The sequence below is a fragment of the Colletotrichum paranaense genome (assembly GCF_030867605.1).
Source record: "Colletotrichum paranaense strain IMI 384185 chromosome Unknown Scaffold_2.1, whole genome shotgun sequence".
In the NCBI taxonomy this organism is placed as follows: Eukaryota; Fungi; Ascomycota; class Sordariomycetes; order Glomerellales; family Glomerellaceae; genus Colletotrichum; species Colletotrichum paranaense.
Window position 1 is genome coordinate 2455265 of NW_026848960.1, and position 27577 is coordinate 2482841.

The window sequence follows — 27577 nt, forward strand, 5'->3', positions numbered from 1 at the left end:
TTTGGTATTGAAGCTTGGTTTGGAGTTCATACATTGCTGGCGTCTAGGGTGATCTAAGTCATTAGTTACTACATTTCTTCATTTCGCTTTCTCAAACTGCGCTTCACTCTGGTGCTATTGATCTCCGCGGCGACTGCTCTAATTATTATCCTAAAAAAATCAAGTGCACATCAAGAACGAACATCAGCACCAGCGTTATCATTGACTCCTCTGCGCCCCTGCCCTATTGCTACCATGGCATTATCTGATATACTACAAGAACCCGGGCAATTTACACGACATTATAACGTCCAGAAGCGGGAGCACGGCTGTCGGCCGTAGCCGCCGCAACAGTTCCCTCACTGAGAAGTCGGGTAAGCTCGGTCATAGCAGCGCCAACCACAACCTCCGTGTCACCCTCAACGAGAATGTACAGCTTCGGGTCCGCTCCGGCCGGGACTTCCTTGCCAGCAGGATAGAAGGTTCCCTTTGTCGTGATCGACACACCAGTTGCCTCCAAAATCTTGGCCACGTTCGTTCTGTTTGTGACCGCCCATCTGGCCTTCTGCGGGAAGTCGTTGATCTCGAGGGTGGCGTGGTACGCACCGGCGTCGGGGCCCTTGTTGTCGATGGGCTGTCCTGACCGAAGCTGCCCGGCCTTGCCGAGTCGCTCGTTGATGTTCCTAATGGCTGCGCTGACCATGTCGAGAGGCTGTCCCGGCTTGCCTCCGGCGCCGCCGGCAGCCGGTGTATCCTTGCCCTTGGCCTCTTCAGGCTTGTTGGCGGCACGGGACACAACGGCTGATACCTTGGACTGAATGTCGATGACAGCAGACTTGCCCTTGTCCTCAGCCTTCTCCTCCTTCACGTCATCTTCTTCGCCCTCGGCCTTGTGAGTCTTGCGCTCACGAAGACGAGCAGCTTCACGCTCGGCATCGAGTCTGTCCAGACCCTTTCCACCAAAGCCAGAGTTATCCTTGGCTTTGCCTGCCTTGACCTTTTCTATCCATGCTTTACGCATCTCTTCCAGGCGCTTAGGGACAGGAACACCGCTTTGCTCCAGAGCCTTTGCGATGCCAGGGGCGCAATTCTCCTGGTCTTCAGAAATGTAAGTCACTGCGGTTCCAGTGTTACCTGCTCTTCCCGTTCGTCCGGATCTGTGCACCATGTCCTCGTGGTGAGAGGGTGGGTCATAGTTCACAACCAACTTGAGCTGCTTGACGTCCAGACCTCGAGCTGCAACGGACGTTGCGACCAGGATTGGCACGATACCGTTCTTGAAATCGGAAATTGTAGAATCACGATCGACCTGGTCTTTACCGCCGTGGATCGACATGCAGGGGTATCCCTTGGTCATGAGTTCCTTAAGAAGGTCGTCGGCCTTCTCCTGACGTTCGACGAAGATTAGAGTACGGGCGTCCTCATCCTTTTCGTAAAGCTCACCAAGCAGGCCTAGTAGATGGTAGAACTTTTCAGTCTCGGGAATAACCTCAACAATCTGCGTAATGTTTGCGGGCACGATACTGCGGCCTCCTACGGTAATCTCAACTGGAGACTTGAGTACCTTCTTGGCCAAGGAATCAATGCTGCGAGGCATGGTTGCGGAGAACATGATGGTTTGCCGGTCAGGGCGAATATTGGCGAAGATTTTCATGACTTGTGGCTCGAAACCCATGTCGAACATGCGATCAGCCTCGTCGAGGACAGCGTATGTGACGCGACGCACATTCGTAACACGGCCCTGGTTGGCAGCCAACAGGTCAATCATGCGGCCGGGAGTGCACACGACGATTTCGGCACCGCGCTTGAGCTCGGCGATTTGATCTCTAATGGGAGCTCCACCATAGGCACAGACAGCCCGCAAACCCATTGCCTTCAGAAAGGGTTTACAATCGCGATGAATCTGGACTGCCAGCTCGCGAGTCGGTGTCATAATGAGACCAATGGGACCGTCGGTGTCCCTGATGGGCGGCTGATCCATAATGTGACGGAACATAGGGAGGAGGAAGGCCATTGTTTTACCTGATCCAGTCCTGGCAACGGCGACAACATCACGCCCCGACATGAGAATGGGCAGAGATTGCATCTGAATCGGCGTCGGCTTTTCGTAGCCAAGGCCGGCGATGACGTCCAATGTCCGCTCATTGAGACCGCACTGGGCCCACTTCTGTACCGGCTTAGGGACGTTTTTGCCCGAGACTTTGATGCCGTCAAGCTCCGCGCGCAGTTCGGTGACCTCTTCTTCGCTGAGAGCGGCAAGCTCCGCTGGTTCGACCCAGAAATCCTTACGAATAGGTAGTAAGTCTATCTTGCTGTAGTCCACCGTGGGAATATCTTTCTTCTTGCGTTTCGCAGCCATGGCGAGAGCTGCATTGGCGTTGGGGCCATCGTCTGCTTTGAAAGCGTATTCATCGTCACTGAAGTACGCCTCAGGCTCCTGGACCTTCTTCGTGGATGTACTTGCCTTGGGACCCGGCGCGGCTTTTGTATCCGACAGATCGGCCATGAAAGCGTCCAACGGATCAACATCGTCCTCTTCGGCTTCCACGACCTCCATCTTGTCGGCGACTGCAGGCTCTTCAACTGGCTCAGCAGTTTGCGTTGGCGCAACATCTTGCATGTCGACATCTTGCTTGGACTCTTCTTGCGCCTCCTGCAGCTCTCTCTCGCGTCGTTCGTGCGCAGCACGGGCAATTGCAGCAGCTTCTTCTTCCGTTTCGGCAAAGTTGCCACCGTCCGACTCATCGTCTTCATCTTGATCAGCGTAGGGGGTGTCATCAGCCTCGAGGGGAAGTGCGGGTAGCTTTGTGAGTTTCCTCTTCGTCCCTTCCTCCTCATCGAGATCGAGCTTGCGCTTGTTTGCGAGCTTCTCACTGTCGGCAGTCGCTTTGCTGAAACCAAAAGCGCTCAGGTTTCGGTTGGCGGGAAGTGCTGAGGCTATTATGCTGTTAGTATGTGACCCTCTCATGACTGCCCAATGCGCATCCGCATAGGAAGGGGATGGTAGCTTACCCTTCGTGATTGGTGCAACAGGTGCCGTGGACTTCTCGGGCCGGCCTTCCAGCGCCCCCAGCACACTATTCGTGCCGGTGTTCTTGTGAGACGCTGCCGATTTCTTCGCAATGGCCTTGGGGTCAAACTTGCCCGCGAAAGGCACAGCTGGTGATGCGTTTCCAGAAGTATTGAGCGTTGGCGCTGGGGATGCCGCCGGGGACGCGACTACGGGAGATGCGACAGCAGGCGAGGCGACAGATGGCGAAGCGGGAGCCGGGGACGCCACGGACTTTTTGTCCATCTCCGCGAGGAGATTCCTAGTCTGACTTGGATTAACCTCATTCTCTTTATTGGCCTTGTTCTCTCTGCTCTTCTTCCAGGCCTCGAGCCTGGCGAGTCGTTCGGCCTTTTTGTCAGCTTCAGTCTGGGCTGGGGCGGGCTTGGGCTTAGCAGCCTGTGATATTGAGTTAGCGATCCATGATGGAAAGGGCATGGTGATCGGTCTCACCTCATTACCAGGGGTACTGGTTTTCTCTTGAGGCGCTGCGCCGCGTGGGCGGCTATCATCGCGCTTGCTACGCGGACGGGAGTCAGCAGTTCCCTCTCGCCTCGCGCGAGCTCGATCCCTGGAGTCGTCTCGCCTTGGACGATGGTCCCTGTCGCTATCACGATGCCGCCGTCTGTCGAGAGATCGGTCTCTGTCGGCGAATCGATCGCGAGACCTCCTCCGATTGTCTCTGTGGCGGTCGTTGTCTCGTCGGCCTCCGCGATACAAATCGTCGTCTCGTCGGTCTATGGAGCGATCTCTCCGGCGGTGAGAGTCGCGATCGCGCTCGCGATCTCGGTATCGTCGCTGTTGGTACCTGTCAGAGTCGTCCCATTCTCGTTCTCTGCGGTGTCTTCTCACATCGCCAGGGCTCCTGGACCGCGAGCGACGACGGTAGTCTCTGCCTCCATCATCACGGCGGTCCCTCCTGTCATCGTCTTTGCGGCGTCTCGCGTATTGGCTTCCTGCAGGCGATGGTGAGCGCGAGTCCCTGGTCCGAGCCATGTTGTAGGTCTCGAGCTACTTTTTCGACAGGGTCTTCACTCGTGTATTTGTTTCTTTGCCACTGTTTATTCTGAGAGTTCGGAACCTGATGGGCAAGTACCGCTGTACGGGGCCGCTCTTCCAATGTACTAGGTCTGTTGGCAAGCGAATGACGGATCTGGCATGAGGGGCGGAAAAGTTGCGACGTGACGATTATCAGATTAAAGTTGATGCGCCAGGAAACGAGGCCAACTCCACCGAGCTTTATCCGCGACAATGCACGGACCATTCCCCAGCCACATCGCAGGTGTGGCTGGTTGCAGAGGGAAGGCACCTCATTCTCACTTAAAACTCTTTTGGCGATGGTTAGTGAAAGAGTTCTCGACTCACAATGTTCAATACCTATGCCGGTTCAGTCATTTAAAATTTACAATAGGGGACTCGACGAATTTGAATATTACAGGTGATTTTAGCAATTAGAAGGCTGCCTTAGGTGATACCTCACCACCTTAAGGCGCGTGCATTCCCCGGATTTTGTCGCCTGTCGCGTGGGGCGTTGAAGCACACCGAGCTTCTCACCTGTCCCCAATTATCTTGTCCCTCCATCGAACTCATTCACTTCTCAACCTACGCCAATCTAACCTAAAAGGACATCTGTCTTAGACCTTCTTTGACATAAAGATCCCCGAGTCGATACAATGGGTGGTCTGGTGGCGTACGCCAGCAGTGACGAAGACGATGAGGTCGAAGATGTAAAGGTGCGCTCACAAAGATGCTCCTCTTCTCACTCAGAAAGCCTGTCACTTACACAATGTCTAGACTGAGATTGCCGATAAATCCACATCTCCCAAGAATAACACAGGCTCAAGTAATACCTCGCCAACTAGTTCAGGCCTTCTCACAACCTCGTACTAATGAGCCTCTCAGATAATGACAAGCCACCATCAACATCACCTGCTGCTGCTGCTGCTCCTCCTCCTCCTACCGCCGCCGCCGCACCACAACCACCAATAGAGCCTCAACCATCCACAGAAGCCATAACAATAGGCCCAGTCCAACAACACTCCGTCCCACTGGGCCCCTCCCTCCCCCCAATGGACACTCAACTACCAAATCTCCCCTCAGGAGAAGATCCGTCCCAACCCCCGGCCTCGCCATACACCGCCTCCCGCGCCCTCCTCCGCGATCTCACCCTGCCCCCCGTGCCCAACTTCGACATACCCCCTTCACCGCCGGGCTCCCCACCCCCCGCCCTCAGCGCCAAATTCACCCAGTTTCTCGACCTCAAGAAGAAGGGCGTACACTTCAATGCCAAACTCGCCCAGTCCGCCGCCCTCCGCAACCCGAGCCTGACGGACAAGCTCATGTCCTTCGTCGACCTCGACGGCCGCGCGGGCTATGCCACCACGCTACCGCCCGCGCTCGGCTGGGACCCGACGTCGGAGGATCTCTTGCCGGAGTGGGCGGGCAGGACGGCGCTGCGACAGAGCCAGGATAAAGTGCGCGGCGCGGGGGCGAGGAAGGGAGGCGGGCCCGTCGAGTTCGTGCCGGCTGCCGCAGCAGGTGCCGAGTCTGCTGCTTCGCCTGCGGCTGGGATTGAGCAAGGGGGTCTCGTCTCGCGTGGAGGAAAGAGGAAGGCGGGTGCGCTGTGAAGAGCAGCAAGCTGGGCCTGGTTGGTGATTCCGTTTGGCAAGGCATCCGGGCTGCTTGGTCACTGACGTCTGTCAGCTGCCTCAGCTTCGGCTTCAGCTGTTCATTTACTACGGTTATCTTGCTTGACAGGCGTTTGAGGGATTCAGCAACTCGGCAAGCTGACTGCTGGGGTAACCATCAGTCACCAACATCGATCCTTCTTCCTCACACTTCTGTGACAGGGGCTACTCTACGGGAACTTGTCAGACATCGCGCAGATGGGTCCAAAGCGTCCTGCTCTTTTCATTTCCCGCTCAAGGTTGACCTGCTCGGGGAATTTCCAGGATATCGATGCAGCTATCAGACGTCTTGTGTCATTGATTGAGGGCTAATCCTCCACATCTCTGCCATCGCCAAGCGAACTATTTCTGTGTTATTCCATCCTTGATCCTCTAATTGCAACCCATCCTCTAGTCGCCCGAAATCTCCTTCTCGATTGGCAGCCGCAGACCTCGGTGTCTCTCTGACGCTCGCCGTCGATCTCCTCGGCATCACTTTATTCAATCAATGGCAATGAGGGGAATAAGAATGTGCTGGCATGCCTAGCCGCAAACAAACACACATACGCATACAATGTACACTAGTGCCGTGGAAAAAGAATATCATTATAACTCGAGGGGGGTTACATGGTCCGCATTGCCGCACAGTGGGGTCTAGAATGGAGACAGAGTTTCGTAACGGCGTCTCAGGTGCTGGGGGGTTGATTGTGTAGCCTCGTTTCTCCTTCTCTGGCCTTGGGAGCCGAGGCGCGCGTCAACGTTGGTTGCGGATCTTCAGCACGTGGGATTGACGACGGTTATCGGATCTCTGATGCGGCTTCCCCGCGCCCGACAGCAACTTGAGGCGGGGTATCACACCGCAAGAGGTAGCAAGAGATTTAGAGGAAATATCACATAGCCCCAAAAGCCCTCTTAAATCTTCGCGATTGATGCCCCTACTTCGGGATGACGACTGCCCTGGCGGAAACGTTGTGCGCTCGTGCGCTCAAAGAGGGTGTGCTCTGAAAACCGTCATTTGTCGTCAGATGGTCGAGTTCTGGGACACGGACCGAGAGAGAAGGAAAAAGGGGTATGGATGGGATTTCTCTTCACTTGGGACGACAGGTTGTGTGTGGTAGATGCGTCACTTTTTCTATTCCGTCAGAGTTGAGGCTGGAAGTCGTAGGGACGAGAGGGAATGACGTCGAATCTTAAAAACAGAGTGCAAGTTTGCGACATTGTCAGTTGAAGGTTATCGTGACATCGTATGTGATCTTACTTTAAGTCGCGCTGTGATCAGCCCGGGCAGTAGAGTCAGGTAACAAGGTATCATATTCCAGCTATGTTACGGCTGTACGCCGTCATAGGTATCTAGGGTCGCTAGATTATCACCACCGCAAAGGTGTCCGATCCATCGCTCTCAACGCTGCCCCCGAGTCGCAAAAGCTTTCCAAGCAACATAATAAAATTCATTAATACTTTCATATTCGTGCAGAACTGTCAACCTTGCCACCCACACTCGTTTCTCAACGCGCAAATAGTGTGCCCCCTTTTCGTTCAGTCCGTGGCAGACTTAACAAAGTCGCTTGAGAATCTAGCTAGTGCAGGTGAACGTGATGTTCAGAGACCTCTTCAACGATTCGCCAATGTTGATATCCGTAACAACCTCGCCAGAGGAGAGAGCATCGGAAAAGTAGGACAGCCTCTGGCCATTGCTGGTAACGTTCTTGCCGCGGAGGCTGAAGGGAATGATACCGTTCTCGCAGGCGGGCTTTTTCTGCATGGCGGCAAGGACGGGGGCTTGAGAAATATTGGCACGCATGGTGACGTTGTTGATGCCTGGGTGGAGTAGGAGATTGTCGAGGTAGACGGTACCAATGTCCTGGCCGTCCAAAAGGTTGACAAACGAGGCGTTGCCCTGAGAACCTTGATGTTAGTATTGGTTTTTGTGAGAGAAGTTGCATAAACGTACAATTTCCAATGTGAGAACAGAAGGGTTGGGGATCGAGACGTGACCCTTGAAGTTGTCACCCTGAGCGTCCGGTGTGAGAGAGATGGTGTTATCCGTAACATTAAGGCCCTTGAAGCCGTTCAGACCTAGGTTTCGTTAGCAACGTGTATCATGGACGCAACCTGGAGATTAGTGCAGTGGCGGCGGAACTTACCCTTCAAAGTCATTGTGTTCTTGAAAGTAACCCCGTAACGCCTGGCAATGCCATTGACCTTGATATGAGTGTCGCCCTTGACCGTAACTCTGACAGACTCATTGTTTTGAAGCCAGGTATTGAAGGTGGTGAAGGCGGGCATGTCGTTGATTTCGATGGGCTGGCTAATGTTGACGGTCTGTAGCTTAACTGATTTGGTCTCGGGGAACGTGAGGTTCACGAAGGCAACTTCTCCTGGAAGGTCCGTCAGGAACATTTTGCCGTCGAAACCCTCGATCGTGGCCTTGACTGAGCCGTCTGATCTCAGCGTCGAGTTGATAGCCATGTTGTATGAAGTGGGTGTTGTCTGGGAGACGATGATGCTATCAACTGTGAGCTCGGCATCATCGAGCTTCTTTTGTGCAATCTTTGGTACGGCAACAAAGATGCTAAGTTTCGCGTTAGAACACTTGGGATTTGGACCGCCTTGGGGAGGATGTTGACACTTACATGAGAAGAACGACGAGAAGGATTCCTGCGACGCTACCGATCAAATAGAGCCACCAGAACCTTGCACAATGTCTCATACATGTCTTCCTCTTGCCACCGCCGTATGCAGCACCACCACCGACAGCATTCTCGGAGTGAGAGATATCGTGTTTACTCATGTTGTCCGAACTGCTTCGTTATGCGCGTTATATCGTGCGATAAAGCTGTAGGGTTATCCTTCACTTCCGTGAGTTCCCGATGTATGTTGGAGTGTGCGTGTGTACGTATTCGAGTGAACGATAGGAGGAAGCTGTCTGTCAAACCTCGAAGTCGATGACAGCTCAACAGTTTTTGTCTGGTATGTCAGAAAACTAAGTAATCGAGTGGGACCGAGGGTGTTTAAGTACAGAGATCGAGAGAGATGCTTTCTGGGGTAAAAGCTGGGGATGCCAGGGAATAGTAGGCACCCTATGCATCACACGGCAGCGATAGCTCGAGATCTCCATGTCCACATCAGGTATGTAACCCTTCCCCTTCCTTACAGACCCATCGACTAACCCAGCTCGACTCGGTAGGGTAGGCAGGGTAGTGTAGGTTGGGATGTGCTGCGGACCTGCGGTACCTGAGGCGTGGAGCAGGCATCGTGTGTAAGTGCAAGCAAGGTCGCAGCATGTGGTCCGTTAAGCGTGGGTGTGTATGGGCCGAAAGTGCCTATCGAACGGATACATGGCTAGAGTGCGTAACGAGAGAGAACGGATCGGCCAGTCAGATGGCAGGCGTGGCAGGCTGTCCACAGACCAACACAGAAGAATATGCCAGGTCAAATCTTTGACGCCCGAATCTGCGATGGAGGGGAGGTCGAATTACAAGGGCAGACCGGGGCAGCGTTGCCAGATTGGGTGGCATGCCGAGCTACAAGGTCGACACCATCTTCCTACCTAAGCGGATGCCCCGCATTGTGTGTCGAGGAAGAGGTAGGGGGACCCCTTGCCCGCTAACACCAGAGTTACAATCCCGCTGGGCCACCAGAGTGCGGTCCCTCGGCATCTCGTGAACAAAATTGAGCATATGAAAGTGATGTTGGGTGGTTGTGTGTGACTGGGTGTTTACACAGGTCCCCCTTCTGCGTTACCACGGCGCAATATACCGACCTGCGTGGCTTGCCCGCCCATGCTGCAGGGGTGTTGATGAGATTTACCCTGTAGTGTACAAGTGAAGGGGCGACGGATACGAAGTGAGCCGTAGACACGGTCCAGCCGTTGCGAGCAAAGCCAGATCATGTTGGGAGGCAATTGACGATGGACTGGCTGAGATTTGATAGCCTCGAATGAAATGGTGAATACCTAGCCAAGAACGCAGCGGTCCTCTATGCCGTGGTGCTCTCGATGAGACAACCGTCAAGTTGGAGGCGAGTAAACCAGTGGACGTTGTCAACTCCAAGGATTCAAGAGTGCGGACGCCGCCCACTAGGAGGCACTCCGGCGGGCTTCTAGCGTTGGAGAGGGTATCCCCGGCTACCCAATCAAAGTATCATGACCTTGAGGCTGATGGCGTTCCTTCTCTCGTTTTGTGCCACTGGTGAACCTCTTGGGGGTATCCGTATCGTACTGTGTGATACGAAGGGCCAATGGAGGTTCTCAAATTGTACGGTTTGTCAGGTTGACTTTGATGGAAATCTCACCGAGTCTTGGCCCCATCTTGCACGAAAACGACAGAATTGGTAGCGCGACGAAGGCGACAATCACATGGTCACGAAGTGTCAGAATTTTCACGGGGGAGCTGAGAAAAGAGAGAGAGAGAGAGAGGGAGAAAGAAAGGAACCAGAGGCAGTGCGGCGCGGAAAGGAGCTGCAGCTGTAAACGGCCAAAATGGGCAGATGATGGGCCAGGATTGGTCGAGCCAGACGTGCCAGAATGAATTGGCTCGGAGATTTGACGCAGAAGGCCAATGATTGACATTTGGAGATACGGAAGGACCTTTGCCTCGCCCTCTTTCCCTTGTGCCCTCGTGAGCTACCTTGTCGTGCAGCCGTGTTTGCCTTAGGTGCCCAATGTTCCCACTACCTACCTTAGGAAAGGCAAGAAGAGGTCGACGTCCCGCTCTCGCCTTGCCCGCGCGCCTCCATTCGCCCTGCCAATGTCCCACTCATTTCTCCCCCAGCATCCCCCAGAGTCTGGGCATTTTTCGGGTAGGAGCGGGGACGGGGACTTACACTAGTAGAATCTTAGCTACCTGGGGAGCCACTCAGAAAGCGCCCGTTACTGAGGGGGAACCTGGAGAGCCCCCGCCTTCCTTACGGAGTACACAAATTGGTGGAGTCGGGCACTTCAGAAGTTCAGAGCTTAGGTACCTAGGTTGGGAGCCACTGTGGGGCGTCCTTCCTAAACGACTTTTTATCCACCGGAATCATACACCACCACCTTGCAAGTCACTATCAACAGGTACGGACCTCGCGGACCCGAAGGAAGCTCAACATTAGGTTGGATGTCCACGTTGCTTCTGTGTTAAATACTCTCTGCTGTCATTACAAATGGCCTCATGAAGAGCTGCAATTGAACACAACCCTTACCTTATCTCACTTCTTCTCGACAGTTGAACAATCAACCCGTCATATCGGCCTAAAGTACCTACCTATCTGTACGGATCAGCAGTACCGTTTCTTGAGTTGTTTTGCCTTTCCCCAACGTAACATTCGGCCGATTGAGTCAGCCAAGCTCATTTTTGGGCAAGAAGCTTATGCCAGCCTGCTAGTACTCCGTGCATCATCAGGACACCAGGGTCATGACGAACAGAGACGACAACATCCCATGCGGCCGTACCTTTGTACTCTAGGCGCCGAAATGCATGGAAAGGAAAGACAATTGCCTTTCTGCCCATCACCTCATTGATACCCCGCGGGGACCCCAATGGCTCGTCATGGAGGAAACTTTGCCCATCGTGATTGTGGCTGGATCCCCCGATCCGACCAAGACTATTTTTTCCACAAACACACAGACTTGTCACCGGCAGCTAAGGAAGAGAGGTGAGAGACAACAATCCCTGTTACACCGTGACCGGCCTTAGCGGGGAAATGGAAGCTTCAAAGTTTATGGTTTATAGTGTAATAAAAAGTCCTCACGCGACGAGACACACTACCACGCACATCGCGCTACCTCCCCAACCACCCTACACCGGGCCGCCGTCTTTTCTTCACCACGGTCCCTGGCCTATCAGACACGATGTCGACGTAAGTCGTCTCGAGTCGCTCCGCTCCGCCTGACGTTTCTGACCGAGAAAGCTGCGGCACATCACTGCCTACCCACCACCACGGTATACTCTCAACTGGGATTCTGCCTCTCGGGACTCGGGATGACGAATGAGAGAAACTTCGTCGGATCGAGAAATCCCCCCCCAAAAATGGAAGGGGGTTCCATTACAGTCTTCCAAGGGTTTCGTTTCAGGACATCTCAGACCAGCCAGTGACAGGATGACAATGATGACACGGGCTGACATCCGGAGCCTAAAATTCGTAAGAAATTCAGAACCCTCAGCTTGCTTCTATACTATACTGAAGATGTATGACTCTACAAAGACGACTCAAACTGAGCAAGACTGTAGAACCGTAATGCTGTGGCGTAACTGATGTCGGATATACATTCCGCGATAGCTACCTTGACCGCTCCTATCCCGTCAGCATCTCATCCCAACGCCCTAAGAGATCCAGGCATATCCTGCTACGAGCATGAGGCATATCCCACCCTTCGTAGTAAGGACTTCATGCAAACGCTCGGCTTCGTGACCAAATGATGCCATTTACCCCACGTTAGCCCAACAATTTTTACCGTTTTACAAACACAACGTCAGATCAGCTTGCTTCGGCTGTTTCCCTGTCGTGGGGAACTTCCACACTACCTCAGAGCTTCGACTTCACCCACAGGCTAACTCTATTCTCGATGCCAGACTCGCCGTCGTAGATATCTCTCTCCACTGCGCGGGTGTTGATCTGCGGCACTCGTTAGCATCCGACGTCTCACAACAGTCTTGAATCTTGGCCATTTTGGTGTTGCCGCTTACAAATTTAGGTCCTAGGTCGCTGATGCTCTTTGCTCCAAGCAGCCTCATGCATGTCTCCATCTCGGCTTTCAGGACTAGGCGAAAGGTTAGCGATTCGTTCACAATGACACGGCTCCCACATCAAGACTTACTTTCGTATGTCCGCTCGACACCCGCTTGGCCTCCGGCTCCAAGACCAAACAGAGCAGCGCGACCAATGCCTACAGCCTTGGCGCCCAGGCACAGAGCCTTGACAATATCGGTACCACGCTTGATGCCGCCGTCGACCCAGACCTCGATCTTGTCAAAGACCTCGGGGCAGTACTTGCGGATCTCCAGAAGCGTGTGAACGGCGGGAGGTGCCGTATCGAGAGCACGACCGCCGTGATTGGAGAGAATAATGGCCTTCACCTGCGGCGCGTACTGAGCCGCCAGGTAAGCATCCTCGTGCGTCTGCAATCCCTTCAGCACGATGGGCAGGTCGGTGTGCTGGGCCAGCCACGGCAACGTTGTCTTCCACTCTAGGTCTGCTGCTGTGCCGAAGAACAGCTGCTGTCCGACACCTCCACCGCCTGGCCGCTTCGCCTCTTCGGTCTTCGAGTTTGACTCGGACTCGACTTCGAAAGATCCCTCGAATTGCTGCTTCTCGTCGAGCTCACGCTTGCCAGGCCACGGTGCATCTAACGTCAAGGTGATGTACTTGTAGCGGTCCTTCATAGCGTTGATGCGCTTCAGCATGGCCTCACTCTTGGCCCTGTCATTCTGCACGTAAAGCTGCCATCCAAAGACTTGGCCTTCAGGGGAACCCTCAATGATCTGCTCCGGGGTCATGGACGCGTTATTCGAAACGCATTGCATCGCATTGAACTTGGCCGCTGCCCTCGCAATGCCTCGCTCACCGTCGGGGTGGGCGAGTCTTGCCATGGCAGCCGGCGCCACGAACAACGGAAGTCCTACGTGGTTGCCGAGCAGAGTTGTGGAGGTGTCAACTTTCGTACAGTCGACAAAGACGCGAGGCCGCAGCAGGATCTGCCTGTACACATGACCGTTGTTGCTCTTGGTCCAAAGGTCGTCAGAGGCTGAGAAGTAGTATGCCCACGCCTTCTTGGGGATAATCTTTGTGGCAGCCTCCTCAATCTCGTCGAGGTTGAGCAGCGTCTCGAGCCTGGGCGGGCCCTCCTTGGGTTTTTCGGATTCCGCCTTCGCGGCTTGAGGTTGTAGCAGCGCTAGCGACTCGGGGTCTACGGTGCCTAGACAGTTTTCGGGCTTGAGGTTCTCCTCGAGGATACCCGGCGGGTGTATAGGGTCGTACTCTTCTGTCGCATCTTTGCCGGAAAGCTTGACGATGATCTTGGAGCCGCCGGGGTGTGAAGGGAGGAATTCGGTCACATCGTACACTTTGCCGTAGAGCACCACCCAACAACTGTCGGATGTGTTGTGCTTGGCCACTGTGAGAATTGTATCAGCATTGACTCGAAAGCATCGCAGCAAGGGAAGCACGGCAGACGGACCTTCTTCAGCAGTGAATATCTTGGACATTTTGTTAGCAATTCGGAGCTCTACTAGTAGTACAGCCTAAGGGAAACATGAAGAAGAATCTCAGCAACTGACAGAGCGGGAACATCATCGTAATAAGTCGCCAACCATTCGGCGGGAATTACCCCGTACGTCTGGCGTCGGAGACCAGGCCCGTGGGGGGCTTGATCTGGGGTTGGGGGCAGTAGAGGAGCCACCCAGTCGTCGAATCACAGGGCACTTTTTGGTCAAGCGTTCTGTGGAGAGGCTTTGGAGTTGCTGGAGCAGTGGACCGGGAGAGCACTGGGCTTTGCAAGCGGGGCTCACCCCAGTGGAGAGAACACCGCGAGCGCGCAAAAGAAACCCCGAATATGCCCCGACTTCGGACTTAGATGTCGGGGCGGCTCTCGGCGCTAGACGCTTCGCTTCGCTTTGGCGCGGCAATGATTTTACGGGGACGTCATCCAAATCCGCCCCCCAGAAAGCAATACGTAAATTTCGTCGAGCAACACTTCAGTGACGACTCTCACGATCGCATAGAACCAGCTACTTGAGCTACGATCTCGAGTTGTAGACACCAAAATCAAAGCTCAATTGCGATACGTTCACAATCAATATGCGCACATCAATCCAGACCGGCGTACGAGACGTATCTCGCCTATGCGCGAAATGCCGGCGACAAGCGATAGTGGCCCGGCCATCCGGCGCAGTAGCCATGGCCATGGCCAGCAGTTCGTTACTCACAACACATGCACGATGGGCTTCTGAAGTCTCATCCGCGATTCCCAGCCAGAAGCGGTGGATGTCCGGGAGCGTCCCGCTGACACGGCCGGCGACGGCGACACCAGACAGCGAACCAACCGCCGCCGCCTCAAGCACGCCCGACAGCACCATCCCCAAGACGCACTACGACTTCTTCCCCATCACCCTCCCCGACGGCCCGCCGCCCAAGGGCCACTTTCCCATCGACCAGCGCGCCCTCCGCCGCGAGTTTCTCCGGCTGCAGGCCAAGGCCCACCCGGACATGCACCCGGCGGAGCTGAAGACGCGCGCGGAGGCGACGTCGGCGCGCATCAACGAGGCGTACAAGACGCTGTCGAACCCGCTCCTGCGCGCGCAGTACCTCCTCTCGCTCCGCGGCGTCGACGTGGCCAACGACGAGACGCTCAAGGTCGAGGATCCGGAGCTGCTGATGGTGGTGCTCGAGGCACGTGAGGAGATTGAGGAGGCGACGGCCGAGAGCGAGCTCGAGGGCCAGAGGGAGGCTAATGATGGGAGGATACGCGCGAGCGAGGAGGTGCTCGAGACGGCGTTCCGGCACGACGATATCGAGACGGCCAAGAGGGAGGCGGTGAATCTCCGGTACTGGGTTAATATCCAGGAAAGCCTGAATAATTGGGAAGCCGGGAAGCCGATTGTTCTGCAGCACTAGCTGCAGAAGCAATGGTTTTTCTCAGACAAATTCAATAAAATGGTGGACACTTCTATATAAAATAGGAAGGAAGAGAAAATAACGAAGAGGAGAGAGAGAAAAAAAAGCGTACATCTGTGATGAGAAGGGCTCGCTCGTCATCATCAGCCGATGATGGGCCGATATTGTACAATACCTGGGTGTTCATAAATTTTAATGATTGCATAACTCTGCTCAACCCCCACCCATCCCTGTTCGCGAATTTGACTGGACAAAATCGACGGAAAAGGTATTAAGTCACGTTTGGCAAAAATTCCCGACTACCCAAAAACTCCGACCTGCGAAAAGATGTTCCGCCTCCAAAGTCAAGGTATCTAAAATAGCACGTTAACTTCATGAAACCAAATCTCCTAGTTTCCGATGGTTCACCGAATTCAGAGGCTGTAGTTTATCTGCTTATTGGGGCAATTTTCATTGGTAGAGTTTGTGGTGTCGTACATTACAGGTGTTTCCGGAGAGAACGCCGCTGCACTGAACAATTGCAGCAGGCTCGGTGTGAAAAGACTGTTTACTGCGTTGAAATATGGGCAAAGGATATATATACGTGCTTTGCGTTCAATGAACGACTTTCTTGTGTTCGTAATGTGTGAAATGTGCTGGCCGGTCAAGTTCCCTGTATCGCAAATGGTCAAAGAGGAATACTCAACTGCCTTTTGACTCATGTTGCCCATTACACTGTCTCTAACTAATTCCCTATATATATGAACTAGCTATGAACCATTGCAAGTAGGATTCTTTGCAAGGCCAAGGCACAGGAAATCAACTTAGTGAATGCCTCATCTACAGCACATTAGGCAGATTGCAGGAGTCTCCAAATCGTACTTCGCGGGCAGTCATGAGTGTCATGATAGCCTCAATTTGTGCTGTTTCAGACCAATCGTCTTCGTTATTTGACTCCCATCTCATCTATCTCCACATCGCACGATAGGTATGAATGGCATGGAGAAGTTATGGTGCCCTTTGAAGCATATCGAATCGAGTGCTCCGGAACTTTGGCCCGTGGGCCCCTGCACCGGGGCACCCCTCCAACGGCCCCTCAAAGCTCTTACCCCACCATGCCTGCCTAACTCTATCAATGACAACCATCCAAGAGCTCACCTCAGCTCCTACAGCTCCACGGCTTCACGATCAACAACCAACGTTGAGAAGCACAAGCTCAGATACCCACCCGCCTCCCACCGCATCACTCCCAAGATCATATTTCACACCAACAGATCACGCACAGCTCGACATACACACATCAGCACACATCGAAACCATGGCGCCCTCGCAAAAGGTCGCCCAGCGGCTCGCCCAAGCCGATTCGGTACCCGGGGACAAGGCCCCGGCCTACGAGTCCATCATCGCCGACATCAAGACCCTCTCGTCCCCTCCGACAGCCGCGCCCGACCTCAACGCCGTCCTTGACGCGATCTTCGCCGCCTCCCTCGGCATCGTCTCCACCCGCACCCTGCTCGCCTCCTTCGTCGCCGCCCTCCGCGGCCTCCAAAACGACGACCTCTGGATCGCCGTCGGCAACCACACCCTCGCCCAGCTCGCCACCCAGCCCTCCTCCTTCCTCGACCAGGCCGCCGCCGTCCGCGAGCTCGTCGCCGAGGCCCACGAGAGCGCCGAAGACTTCCTCGACGCCGCCAACGTCCTCGCCGAGATCCCCCTCGACGGCTCCCAGCGCAAAGTCACAAACGACGATAAAGCCCGCGTCTGGGTCCGCATCGCCCGTAACTACCTCGAGGTCGACGACACCACCGCCGCCGAGACGTACGTCAACAAGCTCAAGAACATCATGCACACCGTCCAGGACCGCGACCTCGACCTCCACTTCAAGCTCTCCATGGCCCGCATCCTCGACTCGCAGCGCGACTTCCTCGGCGCCAGCGGCCGCTACCACGAGATCAGCGTCAGCCCCGCCATCGCAGAGGAGGAGCGCCTGCACACCCTCGGCATGGCCGTCAAGTGCGCCATCCTCGCCCCCGCCGGTCCCATGCGGAGCCGCGCCCTCGGTCGGCTATACAAGGACGAGCGCTCTGCGGGACTTGACGAGCACGGCATGCTGGAGAAGATGTTCTTCGACCGCCTGCTCGCCCCGGAGGAAGTGGACAAGTTCGCTCAGGGCCTGCAGCCGCACCAGCTCGCCACCACGGCCGACGGATCCACCGTACTGGCAAAGGCCGTCGTCGAGCACAACCTGCTCGGCGCGTCGAGGTTGTACCGCAACATTGGCTTCGAGGCGCTCGGCTCCCTGCTCGGCCTGGACGCCGAAAAGGCCGAGGAGACGACGGCGCGCATGATTGAGCAGGGCCGATTGCTCGGCCGGATCGACCAGCTCGACGAGGTGATTTGGTTCGAGGGCGGCGAGGCGTCTGGGAAGAAGGGCAGCGGGCGCGCCGAGGTCGTCGTTGGCAAGGAGATGCGGAGGTGGGATGCGAATGTGCAGAGCGTAGCCGAGGAGGTTGAGAACGTGACCAATGCTCTGCAAAAACAGTTTCCCGTGAGTTTATTCCCTACCTTGCGGTTTTGCAAATCTTCGATGAACCATTTACTAACAGTTCCATAGGAATTCGTGGAAGCCAACTTGGTCATTTGAGATGGATTACTATGAAATTGAACTTTACACACACTCACACACATTACCGGCGTTGTAAAAAAGGGGGTTAAACACTGGCGTTTTAGGGATTCATGCGATCAACAGAGACCGCACTGCATATCACAAATGAAGAGAAGAAGCACGTCAGCATGGAACAGTCACGTAGCCCGACTTACGTAGTAGACAGGAGCTAGACTGAATAAGAGAAGACGGCGAATGAACCATGGGTTTGGAGGCAATATTCGCATTGAAAGTAAAAAAAGGTATCTAGTTCAAGTCTCTCATCCGCACGACCACATAACCCTCGCTGAGCGAGTGTGGATCGCCGTCCTCCTCGTCAAAGGAGATTTGCTCCTCGGCGTTGCGCCGCGCCCTACGCGCTCTCTTGGACTGAGGATTCCGCTCCAGCTCTATAACGTCGCGGAGGGCTTCGGCAATGTGCGTGCCCATCCAGTCGTAGCCCGCTGGTGTCAGGTGAAGGCCGTCGTCCCAGTATCTTTTGCACTCCCGATCGGTGAGGGCGTGGAATGGGATCCTCGGATTAAGGTCGAAGGCATGGCTGGGTGTTTGGTAATTAGTTTGTTTGCTGTGTGATTCTCTCCTATACACGGAAAGACACGATGGGGAAAACGCAACGAGAGAGAATACGTGTAAAGGGCAAGACATACTAATTTGGTGATTGATGGGTGAGGATAGCGTTGTTGAGCTGTCGCCGGCGGGCATCCAGCTTTTCACTCTTGGTTGCACATTCGGGGACTGTCAAGGCAAGAACCTTGCTACCATTGGCAATGGCGGAGTCGTATACTCCCCGGAGTGAGTCAAATATCCTATCTGGCGGCACGTTAAATGCAAGGTCGCTGGTGCATCTCGTTAGTATGAGGCGGCTTTCAGGGAAATCTACGTGTATGTTGAACGTACTTTGTGCCTCCCAGTATGATTACCCAGTCGTATTGTGCTTGGCTCACTAGAACATGAAATTAGCAAGTATTTCATCTCCCGCAAGCCGGGCAGATGAGATGAAATGAGAGGAGGGGTGAGGAAGTCGTGATAGAACATTGCAGCGACGTAATAACACTGAATGATAATGGAAAGGCAAAAGTACGAACTCTCGCTGTCAAAACGCTGCGCAAAGGCTCCCTGCGAAACGACATCCCCGGGCATGCCGTTGTCCGTCGCCACGATTTGCGTGTCGGACAGGTACACTGCGAGCAGCTTTGTGAGGGCGATGGAGTAGGGGTGGTAGACGGCCCCGTAGGACGAGTATCCGGCCGTCAGCGAGTCGCCGAAGCAAAAGATGCGGAGGGTCTTGTCTTTTGACATTTTGGAATCTCCGGCTCCCTTGTCTTTCTCACAAGTCTTGGTGGTCCTCGTCTACTGAGGTTTATCGTATTGTCGGTTGCTGTGTCGGTTTGGTCGGATTCTGCCTAGGTACCTGCGCAAGTTCGCCCCGCCGTTCACGGTAGACTTGTTAACTGCCGTCGGCCTTTTTCCAATTTCTTTCTCGGCCTCCAGGTCCTGATATATTGACCTCAGTTCACTTAAGATCCGGATATTGATATTTCGACCAGAGTGAAGCTCGCTAAACACCGGGAGAGTGAGGCGAGATGTTGAGCGTAGAACCACAAGCCCCCGGGAAGCGGTCACCGAGAAGCAGGGGGTGTGTGTTCAACCGTCGAAGTCGCAGAGCAAAGATCAAGCGTCGCCCGAGAAGATAGTTGATACGTTTAAAAAAAGGCAAGTGTTCGCGCAGATATTGATTCGCTCAGTACTGAGATGAATGGCTGGTTCGTGTAGAGTGTTATCCAAATGATGTACAGGCATTAAATTGTCGTCTAAGGTCAAGCAGGCTGACGGAATGGCATGAAGTTGGACAGAGGTCATGTGGGGTGGACGGGCGGCGGATGGGCGGGCAGGCAGCTTACCGATTGTAGGGGGAGATAGGCAGGCAGTCACACCTTACTTAACGGGGCAGAGAGTGTGAACTGGTGGTGGGGGCGGGGTTGGTGGCTGCTGCAACCGGGCAGGCTCCCCTTGGACGTTTTAATCGGCGCTTGGGTCCTCAACTCCAGCGTGCTGACTTTCGTATGGAAGGCAGCGAAACCCAAGGAAACTTAGCTTTGAGCAGTCAGCAACCACGACTGGACCTCACCTCGCCCCACGTAAGGCAGGGTAAATCGAGACAAGAGTGCTCAGGCAACAGCGACACGGTGGGTTTTCTCAAGGGGCAGTGCAAAAACGCTTCGCCTTCTGCGTTGAGGTGTGTTTCGTACCCGAGTGAATGGAAACTACCGTCTCGATACGTGCCTTTGCGTCTCTTTGGACTGAGCGGGTTTGGCTCCGTAGTGGCCAAAACACATGGTCCTTCTCATGCCTTGTCTCAGAAACCATTTTCTTTGGAAAAACTGACAGCTCAATAAACCGACCTTGTTCAATGTGGATTTCGACCGTGTGTAGATATTGAATTGTGTGTGGTATTACACTACAAACTTGAAAGTTTCCATTTCTATGTACATCCTCCTCTTTCTTCCACTTGCCCATCGTAACCGTTTAGTTATGAATACCGTTATAAACATTATATACGTTAAATGTGTATCTTTCCCTGCTGTGTCGTTTGGTATCTTGGAGGCATCTTGACCCAATTCCCCCGCGCCCTTGCGACAATTTGGATATCATGAAATTGGCCGTTTCATCAAAGACGTTCAAGGAAATAAAATGTGACGCTCATCGTGAGGCTGATTCGCACTTCACGCGAGCTCCGGTTGTTGCCAGCGGCCTCTCTCAGTGTGCCACCACCTCTCCCGATCCTTCTTGTCTGAGACGGTCGAAGACGCGTTCCACCGTCCCTGGCAGCCTTCTCGCCCAACGGCGATCTCCTCGCCGTTGTCAGCTGTCAGATCCGCAAGCTCGACCAGTCCGCCGCGCTCGTCCTTGGCGCCCGGGTCAGGACGCAGGTTATACGTGATGCGGCTCTCTACCGTGCCGATGAAGGCCGCCAGTCCATACTTCTCCAGCACCGTGCCGTCCTCATCGATGACGTTCAAGAAGAACCTCGGCAGCGCTGCACGCGCGGCTTCGAGACGAGCCTGCGCCGCGAGTCGGGCTACGTGGAGGTTGGTGCATTCGCGAGGGGCGTCGCTCATGACGGGGGACGCCGGGGCTGTAGGCGAGCGGGACGGCTTCGTCGGCGAGACGGCGCTGTGGGTCGTGCTGGGGGTGGGGAATGAGGAGCTCCGGGCGGGCCCGTTGGGACCGCGGAACCGATCGCTCGCGCTGTCTGTCCTCTCCTGCGGCCGGCAGAGGGCTTGAAAGATGCCTTCGGGATCGTTGGGGCTGCGGAGACTGCGTAGGGAGGGGAACCCGTCGGCGGCGATGCTGCGGGCGAGGATGGAGTCGGCGGCATTGGCGTGGGTCGTGTTGCTCGTGATGTCCCAGTGAAGCTTACGGAGGGACGAGGAGGCAAGGTATGGCATGAGCCAAATGAATGTGTCCTCCGGGAGCATGGGCGCCAAGGTCTGGACGAGGGTAAAAGACTCGAGGTGAGTAAAGTTGGAAAAGATGCGGGCCAAGGCGGGCAGGGAATCGAGGTTCGTGTGGCGTAGAGTCAGTTTCTGGATCGCCTGGCTCGTTGGGAGGGTAGCCAAAGCAGAAATGCCGCTACTGGTGACACCCGGTACGTGGGTGAGTGAAAGTGTACGCAAGGGAGGGAGTGAGAGCAGGGTGCTGTCATTAAAGGCGGTTACCGGCATCCATGATAGGTAAAGGTGCTGCAGAGACGTTAGGTGCATCAGTGCTGAGCTGATGAGGTTATCCGGAGTAAGGGTAGCGCCAGGGAGGCAGTGAATCGACAAAGTCGTGAGGTGGGCCCAGTCGACGTGGAAATCGAGAAATGCTGCACTCTGGTGTGGTTGCAGGTCACCGGGTGTGACGGAAGCATCGTAAGTTGCCTGGGTCATCGCGGCGACATTACTACCCGAGCTCGACTTGAATCGGTGTTGTCGCTGAAAGGGCGAGGGCTCGACGATCCAATCCATGTGCTTGAGGCGCTTGCGCGACGAGAGCGCATGCAAGAGCTTGCTGTACGAGTGGTTATAATGGGGGTGAAGGCCGATGAGGCGCTCAAAATTAGGACATGCCATGATCAGCGCGGCAACCTGGTCGTGATAGTCCTCCAGTAAGACCCCGGTAGGGGGGCTTGGAACCTTGAGAGTGTGAACGAGTCCGGCGAGATACGAGTTCGCTCTCAGTGTCCGTCTAAGGAGCATCATGCGCGAGCCGAACGTGACTTTATGCCGCTTCTTTTGAGATGCTAAATCGGCTCCTACGAGTTGAATATCTTCATACCTGAGAAACGCTGTTAGCCAAATAGCGAGGTCGTGGCGAAGGTGTGAGTCTCACAATGCCACTCGCGCAAACTTGCACCATTTCCTCGCCGTGAGAGTAACCGAGCAGACATCCCTCATCCAACATGTCGCGCAGCTTTCCGTAGGCTTTTCGAGATGCAGCTTTTTGAGCTCGCCCAAAATCAGCTCCAAAACCTCTCCGGGCAGCTTCGCAAAGATTTCCCCAGGCTTCGCCTTTTTTCTGAAGACAGTCGTCTGACTGGGCCTCGAGTACATGTAGTCGGGCCTCCACATAGTGGGGCTCGAATCGATGCTTGTCCTGTGGCTGCCGTATGAAGAGCTTCTGGATCGTGTCTCAAAGCTTTCTCTCGGGCTGTTGATACTCGTAACGGTGATGGTTGATGCCTGAGAGAGCTTCCTTGGCCTGTTGAGAGCCGTGGTAGGTAGTGATTCGCAAATGAGCTTCGAATCTAAAGGAGCCGTCTGCAAGGCGTATGGCACCCGGGCGATGCGCGGACTTGAGCGCGCGGGCTCTGTTGTATCCATCGTGGCCATTGTAGACTGTTGCTGTTCACCCTTATGGTGGTACAATTCTGGAGCGCCGAAGTATGCCGGAGCAGGTCCGTGACTGGCGGTCATGAGCGGAGACGACGGGACGGAAACGGAGGCGGCGATAGCTGGACGCGGAGCGAAACGACCAGGGACTCTCAGACGGTTACCATCATGGAGGATGTAATTGGAAGCAGCAGGTGCAGCAGAAGCTCGCCTCTTGTGTTGAAGAGGTCTCGGGTTGCTATGGAGAAGAGACAGGTTGTGTTAGTACGAAGGTACTTCAGGGATCATCCAGCGAACGGAATTCGGCAGCGGGCAAAGTTCCAAGCCAAGAATGGAACAGGTAGTCGGGAAACAAGCAAATCCCAGAAACAAAAGAGCGAAAGGCGCCAACGTGACGTGACGGGGGGTTTCTGTCAAGTTTAATACGAAAGACTTGGAGGAAAGAGAAGGGAAAAAAGAGAGAAGGAAATTAGAACCTGGAGCCAAAAAAGGACACGCAAAGAACGGCACCGGCACACACCAAGGAGGCTACCGCTGGGCAATCTGCAAGTGCACCCTGGATTCGACAGAGGCTTGCGCGGGCAGAGAGGTGCGTGGGCTGTGCCCGGACCGGCGCTCGCTCTGATGATCCTATCCAGATGGAGTCTGATGAGTGGTCGCCCATCCCATTGTCAAGGGGGGGTGAGGGAGCGATTTGGGGGTCGTCCTTCCTCAAAGACCCCCTTGACCCTTGGCCCTTGTTGGCCCGCCTCGAAGGGGAAACACTCATCAGCCGTATCTCGAGCTACCGAGGACTTAGGACTAGGAGCCCCCAAGGCTGCGATGTTGGGCGGCGACTACGGATAACGCAGTGCAGATACGCAGTGACGAGCTAGCCGAGTCGCGCAACCCAGCAACGTGGGCGCGATGACAAGAACTCCCTACTTTAGCACTTGCGCTAGGGCTTACACTACGTGCGGCGCGAAGAGGGACAGAAAGAGGCAGAGAAGCAAAACTTGTCTCGTGGCGTTGCCGCTTGGCGGGTAGCAGCGCAATTCTGCCCTGCTTTGCAACTGGCAGAGACGCGCGCCACTGTTCCTGGTGGAAATTAGGACAAGCTCCTGGCGGTCTCTAGGCACTCCGTTCTGCCGGGCCCCGTTGCGATGGCTCCCGCAGATGGCAAGCCGTAAACCGTCCATCCTGAAGAGTTACACTGAAGCCTCCAAAACTGCGTTTGAGAATCCGCGAAACAAGGGGAGGGGAGGTGAATCTTGATAACGACGCAAGGATGAAAGCACCATCATTCGATCATGGGATCCGCAACGCTCAACTGAAGCTGGAGACGAGATGCAGGGGTCATGGCAGGGGAAAACGTGGAAGAGGAAAGTCGTGGGTACAGAGTAATCCGAGCTCCCATTTCGTGCGTCGATGCATTTCCCATCTCAGAAGTGACAAGTAACTCTGTCTCCGCCCCGCCCAGCCTGGGCAGGAGGATCTCGTGGGGACGTAATCTTGAGGACAAACCAACCGGAAGAACTTGACGGCATCGTAGGAAGTGGCTTGTTCAGTCGGGCTGGAATCTCCTGCAGTAGGCCGTAGGCCGAGTGCCTATCCGTATCTGCCGGTCTTGCCAGAAGCGTGCCCGCGGTGTCAAGAGCTATAGACACTAGAGAAAAGATCTCGGATTTCCACGTCTGGAGGACGCTTCCTAAAGCAGCCTCCGTTGGGTCCGGATCCACTTGGAAAGAAAGGCTCGGGATCGATAATAAATGAGGCGTGGGGCTGCCCCCATTCAGCACTTTCGTCGGTCGAACGACGCGACTCCCACTCGCGAGCCGTGGGCCGAGGCGTCATCGATGTGCTTCATGTGGGCAGAAGCAGAACAGTTCCGAAGAGGAAGAAACAGCCAAAGAATATGGCCAGGGTGATGTAGAGACGGGAAAATGGGATGAACCAAAACGAGCAACCACAGCCCAGCGCCATCGCCATCTCATGTCCAGCCGTGCAGGAACGAAATCCCAGACGCAGCAGGTGACGGATCGCGTGAATGAGGAAAAAATAAATTTGCAGCAGTGAATACGAGGCCAAGCGGAACGATGCAAAGTAAAGTGGTTAAACAGAAAAAAAGGCGCGCGACAAGAAGCAGTAGAACAAACAGGCCAGCGAATCAACGACGCAGTAGAGGAGCCAGTACGTGGAACCAGTGGTGTACATAGAACGATGGAGAAAATGCAGTCGTCGATAGTGTTGAAAACTGAAAGATGGGGCCAACCACTAGAAAAGAGAGACTTACGGAGCTTCTGATTTGCTGCTATTTTTGACATCCAGGAAAACGTGTGCGTAGACGCCATGTCGAATTTCGTTGGCACGTTTGTCGTCCAGCGCTGACAGCGATTGCCTTGCACCCGCTGGCCCAAGGCCACTGCCAGAGACTGCCCGGGCCGCCCGGTAGTCTTTCTGTTCGATAGCGTAGCTGTGGTGCCCGTAGTTGAGTCCGTAGTCGGGATCGAACCGCCGGTTGCCTTTGTAGGAAGTCGTGATCGCTTGGCCCGCAGGCGGGATCTCGTAGTACTGACGTCCGCTGATCATTGTGCCGTCCATGATCCGAGGTTCGTGACGGTCGCTTGCCGATATATCTAGTCGACTGATGTTCTTCTCCTTATTCTCTGTCGTCTCGTTCGTCTCTTTCGGACCGTTCCACGTGCCGTCCAAACCTCGATGAGTTCCGTCGTGTTGCTGCTGCTGATGCTGATGCTGCTGCTCTTACCGACTCTTTGCGCTCTCTTCCTCTCAGCCGCAGTCCTACCACCAAAGTTGGGCTGAACGACGAGGCCACACCTTTTATTTCAACGGACAAAAGGGGGTTGCAACCTTGGCCTTCATGAGGTCGTTGTGCCGTAATTTTAATATACCGGACGTGGGGATAGCTTGGCCAGTTGCCGTTGTTGCGAGGGTGGGTTTTCAATTCAGTAGCTGACCCGCTTCAGCCAACCCAAGAGCATCATCAAGAGTAGGATGCTGTTGCGAACTTGCGATGATGGATGAGCCGGAAAGGGGAGACGAGGGGGAGTAGAGACCGAACAATAAGAGCCAACAACTATAACCTGTCAATACCAACAAAACGAGGGTGGAAAGGGGAAAGATGAGAAGACGAGGGAAGCAAGAGGGCGAGGGCCTTCCAGATTGCAGCCTTCATGCATATGGGTGCATTATATTTGAACTCAAGAACCCCATCTCACGCTCGAAATATCCCATCAAATCGCGGTCTGCGGCCTGGGATCTGGACCTCGTGGTCCCAAGACAAAAAGTCAGAGCCCTGCTCGGCGCTCACGCACTCCCGGTCCTTCCACTCCCAAAAGCCCTTACTAGAGCTGCGCAAAGCAACGCAATATGGCGGCAACATTCTGCACTGCAGCGGCTGGGAGGTGCCTTAGTCGCATGAATGATTGGAATGTGGGTAATCTAACCCCTCTATCCCCCTCGTCTAGCTTGTCTCGCGCCTCCAGCTCCAGGCAATCGACGATGGGTCGCAGCGACTCGCAGCTGCCAGGCACTCGACTCAATACAATGGAAGCACCCACATTTCTGGCGTGGATAACTTGTACCCGCTGCCTGGGAAAAACAAGGTTAACAGCCCGACAGGGTTGGTGATGTTCTGGAGCTCTCACTCAAGCTCCAGGCCATTCCCTGAGTGGCGGAGCGGGAGACCGGCCACGACGACTACCGAAGGCGACGAATGAGCGGCCCGGAGGAAGCCAAGGCATATGGCATCTTGCCCTGGCTCTGTTTCGCGGGGTTGCGACGAACCGTGCCGGCATCCAGTAATATCCGTATCATCATGTGCGATGCTGATGCTGCACAGCCAGTCCATTCAGAGTTGCGCACATCTCACTGCCCAAAACACACTGGCTGATAACTCGTCGGCTCAGAGGGAGGAAGACAGGGACAGGCCACCGAGGCAGGGTGAACGAGCCTGGCGTCCGCCTCGGGCAAATAGATCCTGTATGCGTAGCTCTTGATCCTCCCTCTGAACCACCTCGTCTCATCATTCTGACCTCGTTTCGTCCGGACCATCACATCAGTTCGGTCAGTGGCGTGTCGGCGGGAGGCTGGGCTGGGGCCAACTAGCAGTCCCGCTTCGCCCTGCAGCGCAGACCAGATGGAAAGTCGATGAGGGAGGGGTGTTTGATGCAGCTAGCCATGACGGGACTCTTCTGACCACGCAAGTTTTCTTTGGCACAGACGGGGCTGGAACCTGCAAGCTAGAGCCGTTCAGATAGACAACGGCCTTTGTGTACCTTGGCCGCAGCACTGATCCAGGAACAGGAACAGAAAACCAGGAAGTTGAAGTGGGACAAAACTCACTTATTCTGGGAATCCCATCTCCAAGGCCGACACACCGAAAGCGCAATACCTAGTCAAGGGGCTCCATTTTCCCAGCATCCAGCTCTGCCAGGCTCCAGCTTTTGCTTACACCAACACCAGAACCCTGTGATACTGTGAACCCCCAGGCGCCATAGCGCGTGCTGAGGTCGCATCAAAGTCGCCTCGTCAATCTGGGCTGGACGTCTTACGCGCATCCCGCTGCCACTTCCGCGTCTGCATTCCCGTGCCGTGTGGCCTGCGACGACTGGCCTGCTTCATAGCTGGGTAGGTATCGATCGTCACATCCCGCTTCGATAGCTTGTGTGGTTCGTGGATACAGTGACTATAGTGCCTAAGTGTTCTTATTGTTCACGGATATCCATATAACCTTCTATTGCATTCCTTGAGCCTCGAGGACGTCTTGCTGTAT

The 27577-nt window shown here is 54.8% G+C and overlaps 9 protein-coding genes across 9 annotated transcripts; 3 read left to right on the plus strand and 6 right to left on the minus strand.

Moving 5' to 3' along the window:
- Positions 1–271: 271 nt before the first annotated feature.
- Positions 272–4024, minus strand: CPAR01_02728 (DEAD/DEAH box helicase; the record flags this gene model as incomplete). Its single annotated transcript, XM_060487015.1, has 3 exons — positions 272–2916; positions 2992–3427; positions 3482–4024. 3 exons carry the CDS (start codon positions 4022–4024, stop codon positions 272–274), a joined length of 3624 nt encoding a protein of 1207 aa, XP_060354343.1.
- A 677-nt stretch (positions 4025–4701) lies between these two features.
- CPAR01_02729 (HCNGP-like protein) lies at positions 4702–5655 on the plus strand (the record flags this gene model as incomplete). The annotated part of the gene is made up of 3 exons (XM_060487016.1): positions 4702–4761; positions 4823–4871; positions 4931–5655. The coding sequence occupies 3 exons, from the start codon at positions 4702–4704 to the stop codon at positions 5653–5655; spliced, it is 834 nt and encodes a 277-aa protein (XP_060354344.1).
- A 1612-nt stretch (positions 5656–7267) lies between these two features.
- Positions 7268–8485, minus strand: CPAR01_02730 (uncharacterized protein; the record flags this gene model as incomplete). Its single annotated transcript, XM_060487017.1, has 4 exons — positions 7268–7591; positions 7646–7770; positions 7839–8266; positions 8328–8485. The coding sequence occupies 4 exons, from the start codon at positions 8483–8485 to the stop codon at positions 7268–7270; spliced, it is 1035 nt and encodes a 344-aa protein (XP_060354345.1).
- Positions 8486–12198: 3713 nt separating this feature from the next.
- CPAR01_02731 (FMN-dependent dehydrogenase) lies at positions 12199–13877 on the minus strand (the record flags this gene model as incomplete). The annotated part of the gene is made up of 4 exons (XM_060487018.1): positions 12199–12288; positions 12360–12433; positions 12491–13786; positions 13850–13877. 4 exons carry the CDS (start codon positions 13875–13877, stop codon positions 12199–12201), a joined length of 1488 nt encoding a protein of 495 aa, XP_060354346.1.
- Positions 13878–14469: 592 nt separating this feature from the next.
- On the plus strand, positions 14470–15285 carry CPAR01_02732 (Fe-S protein assembly co-chaperone HscB; the record flags this gene model as incomplete). The annotated part of the gene is made up of 1 exon (XM_060487019.1): positions 14470–15285. One exon carries the CDS (start codon positions 14470–14472, stop codon positions 15283–15285), a length of 816 nt encoding a protein of 271 aa, XP_060354347.1.
- A 1297-nt stretch (positions 15286–16582) lies between these two features.
- On the plus strand, positions 16583–17908 carry CPAR01_02733 (PCI domain-containing protein; the record flags this gene model as incomplete). The annotated part of the gene is made up of 2 exons (XM_060487020.1): positions 16583–17812; positions 17879–17908. The coding sequence occupies 2 exons, from the start codon at positions 16583–16585 to the stop codon at positions 17906–17908; spliced, it is 1260 nt and encodes a 419-aa protein (XP_060354348.1).
- A 267-nt stretch (positions 17909–18175) lies between these two features.
- On the minus strand, positions 18176–19228 carry CPAR01_02734 (GDSL-like Lipase/Acylhydrolase; the record flags this gene model as incomplete). Its single annotated transcript, XM_060487021.1, has 4 exons — positions 18176–18467; positions 18577–18765; positions 18827–18872; positions 19015–19228. The coding sequence occupies 4 exons, from the start codon at positions 19226–19228 to the stop codon at positions 18176–18178; spliced, it is 741 nt and encodes a 246-aa protein (XP_060354349.1).
- Positions 19229–20652: 1424 nt separating this feature from the next.
- CPAR01_02735 (uncharacterized protein) lies at positions 20653–23467 on the minus strand (the record flags this gene model as incomplete). The annotated part of the gene is made up of 3 exons (XM_060487022.1): positions 20653–22249; positions 22304–23041; positions 23280–23467. 3 exons carry the CDS (start codon positions 23465–23467, stop codon positions 20653–20655), a joined length of 2523 nt encoding a protein of 840 aa, XP_060354350.1.
- Positions 23468–25071: 1604 nt separating this feature from the next.
- On the minus strand, positions 25072–25383 carry CPAR01_02736 (uncharacterized protein; the record flags this gene model as incomplete). The annotated part of the gene is made up of 1 exon (XM_060487023.1): positions 25072–25383. The coding sequence occupies one exon, from the start codon at positions 25381–25383 to the stop codon at positions 25072–25074; it is 312 nt and encodes a 103-aa protein (XP_060354351.1).
- Between the last annotated feature and the right edge of the window lie 2194 nt (positions 25384–27577).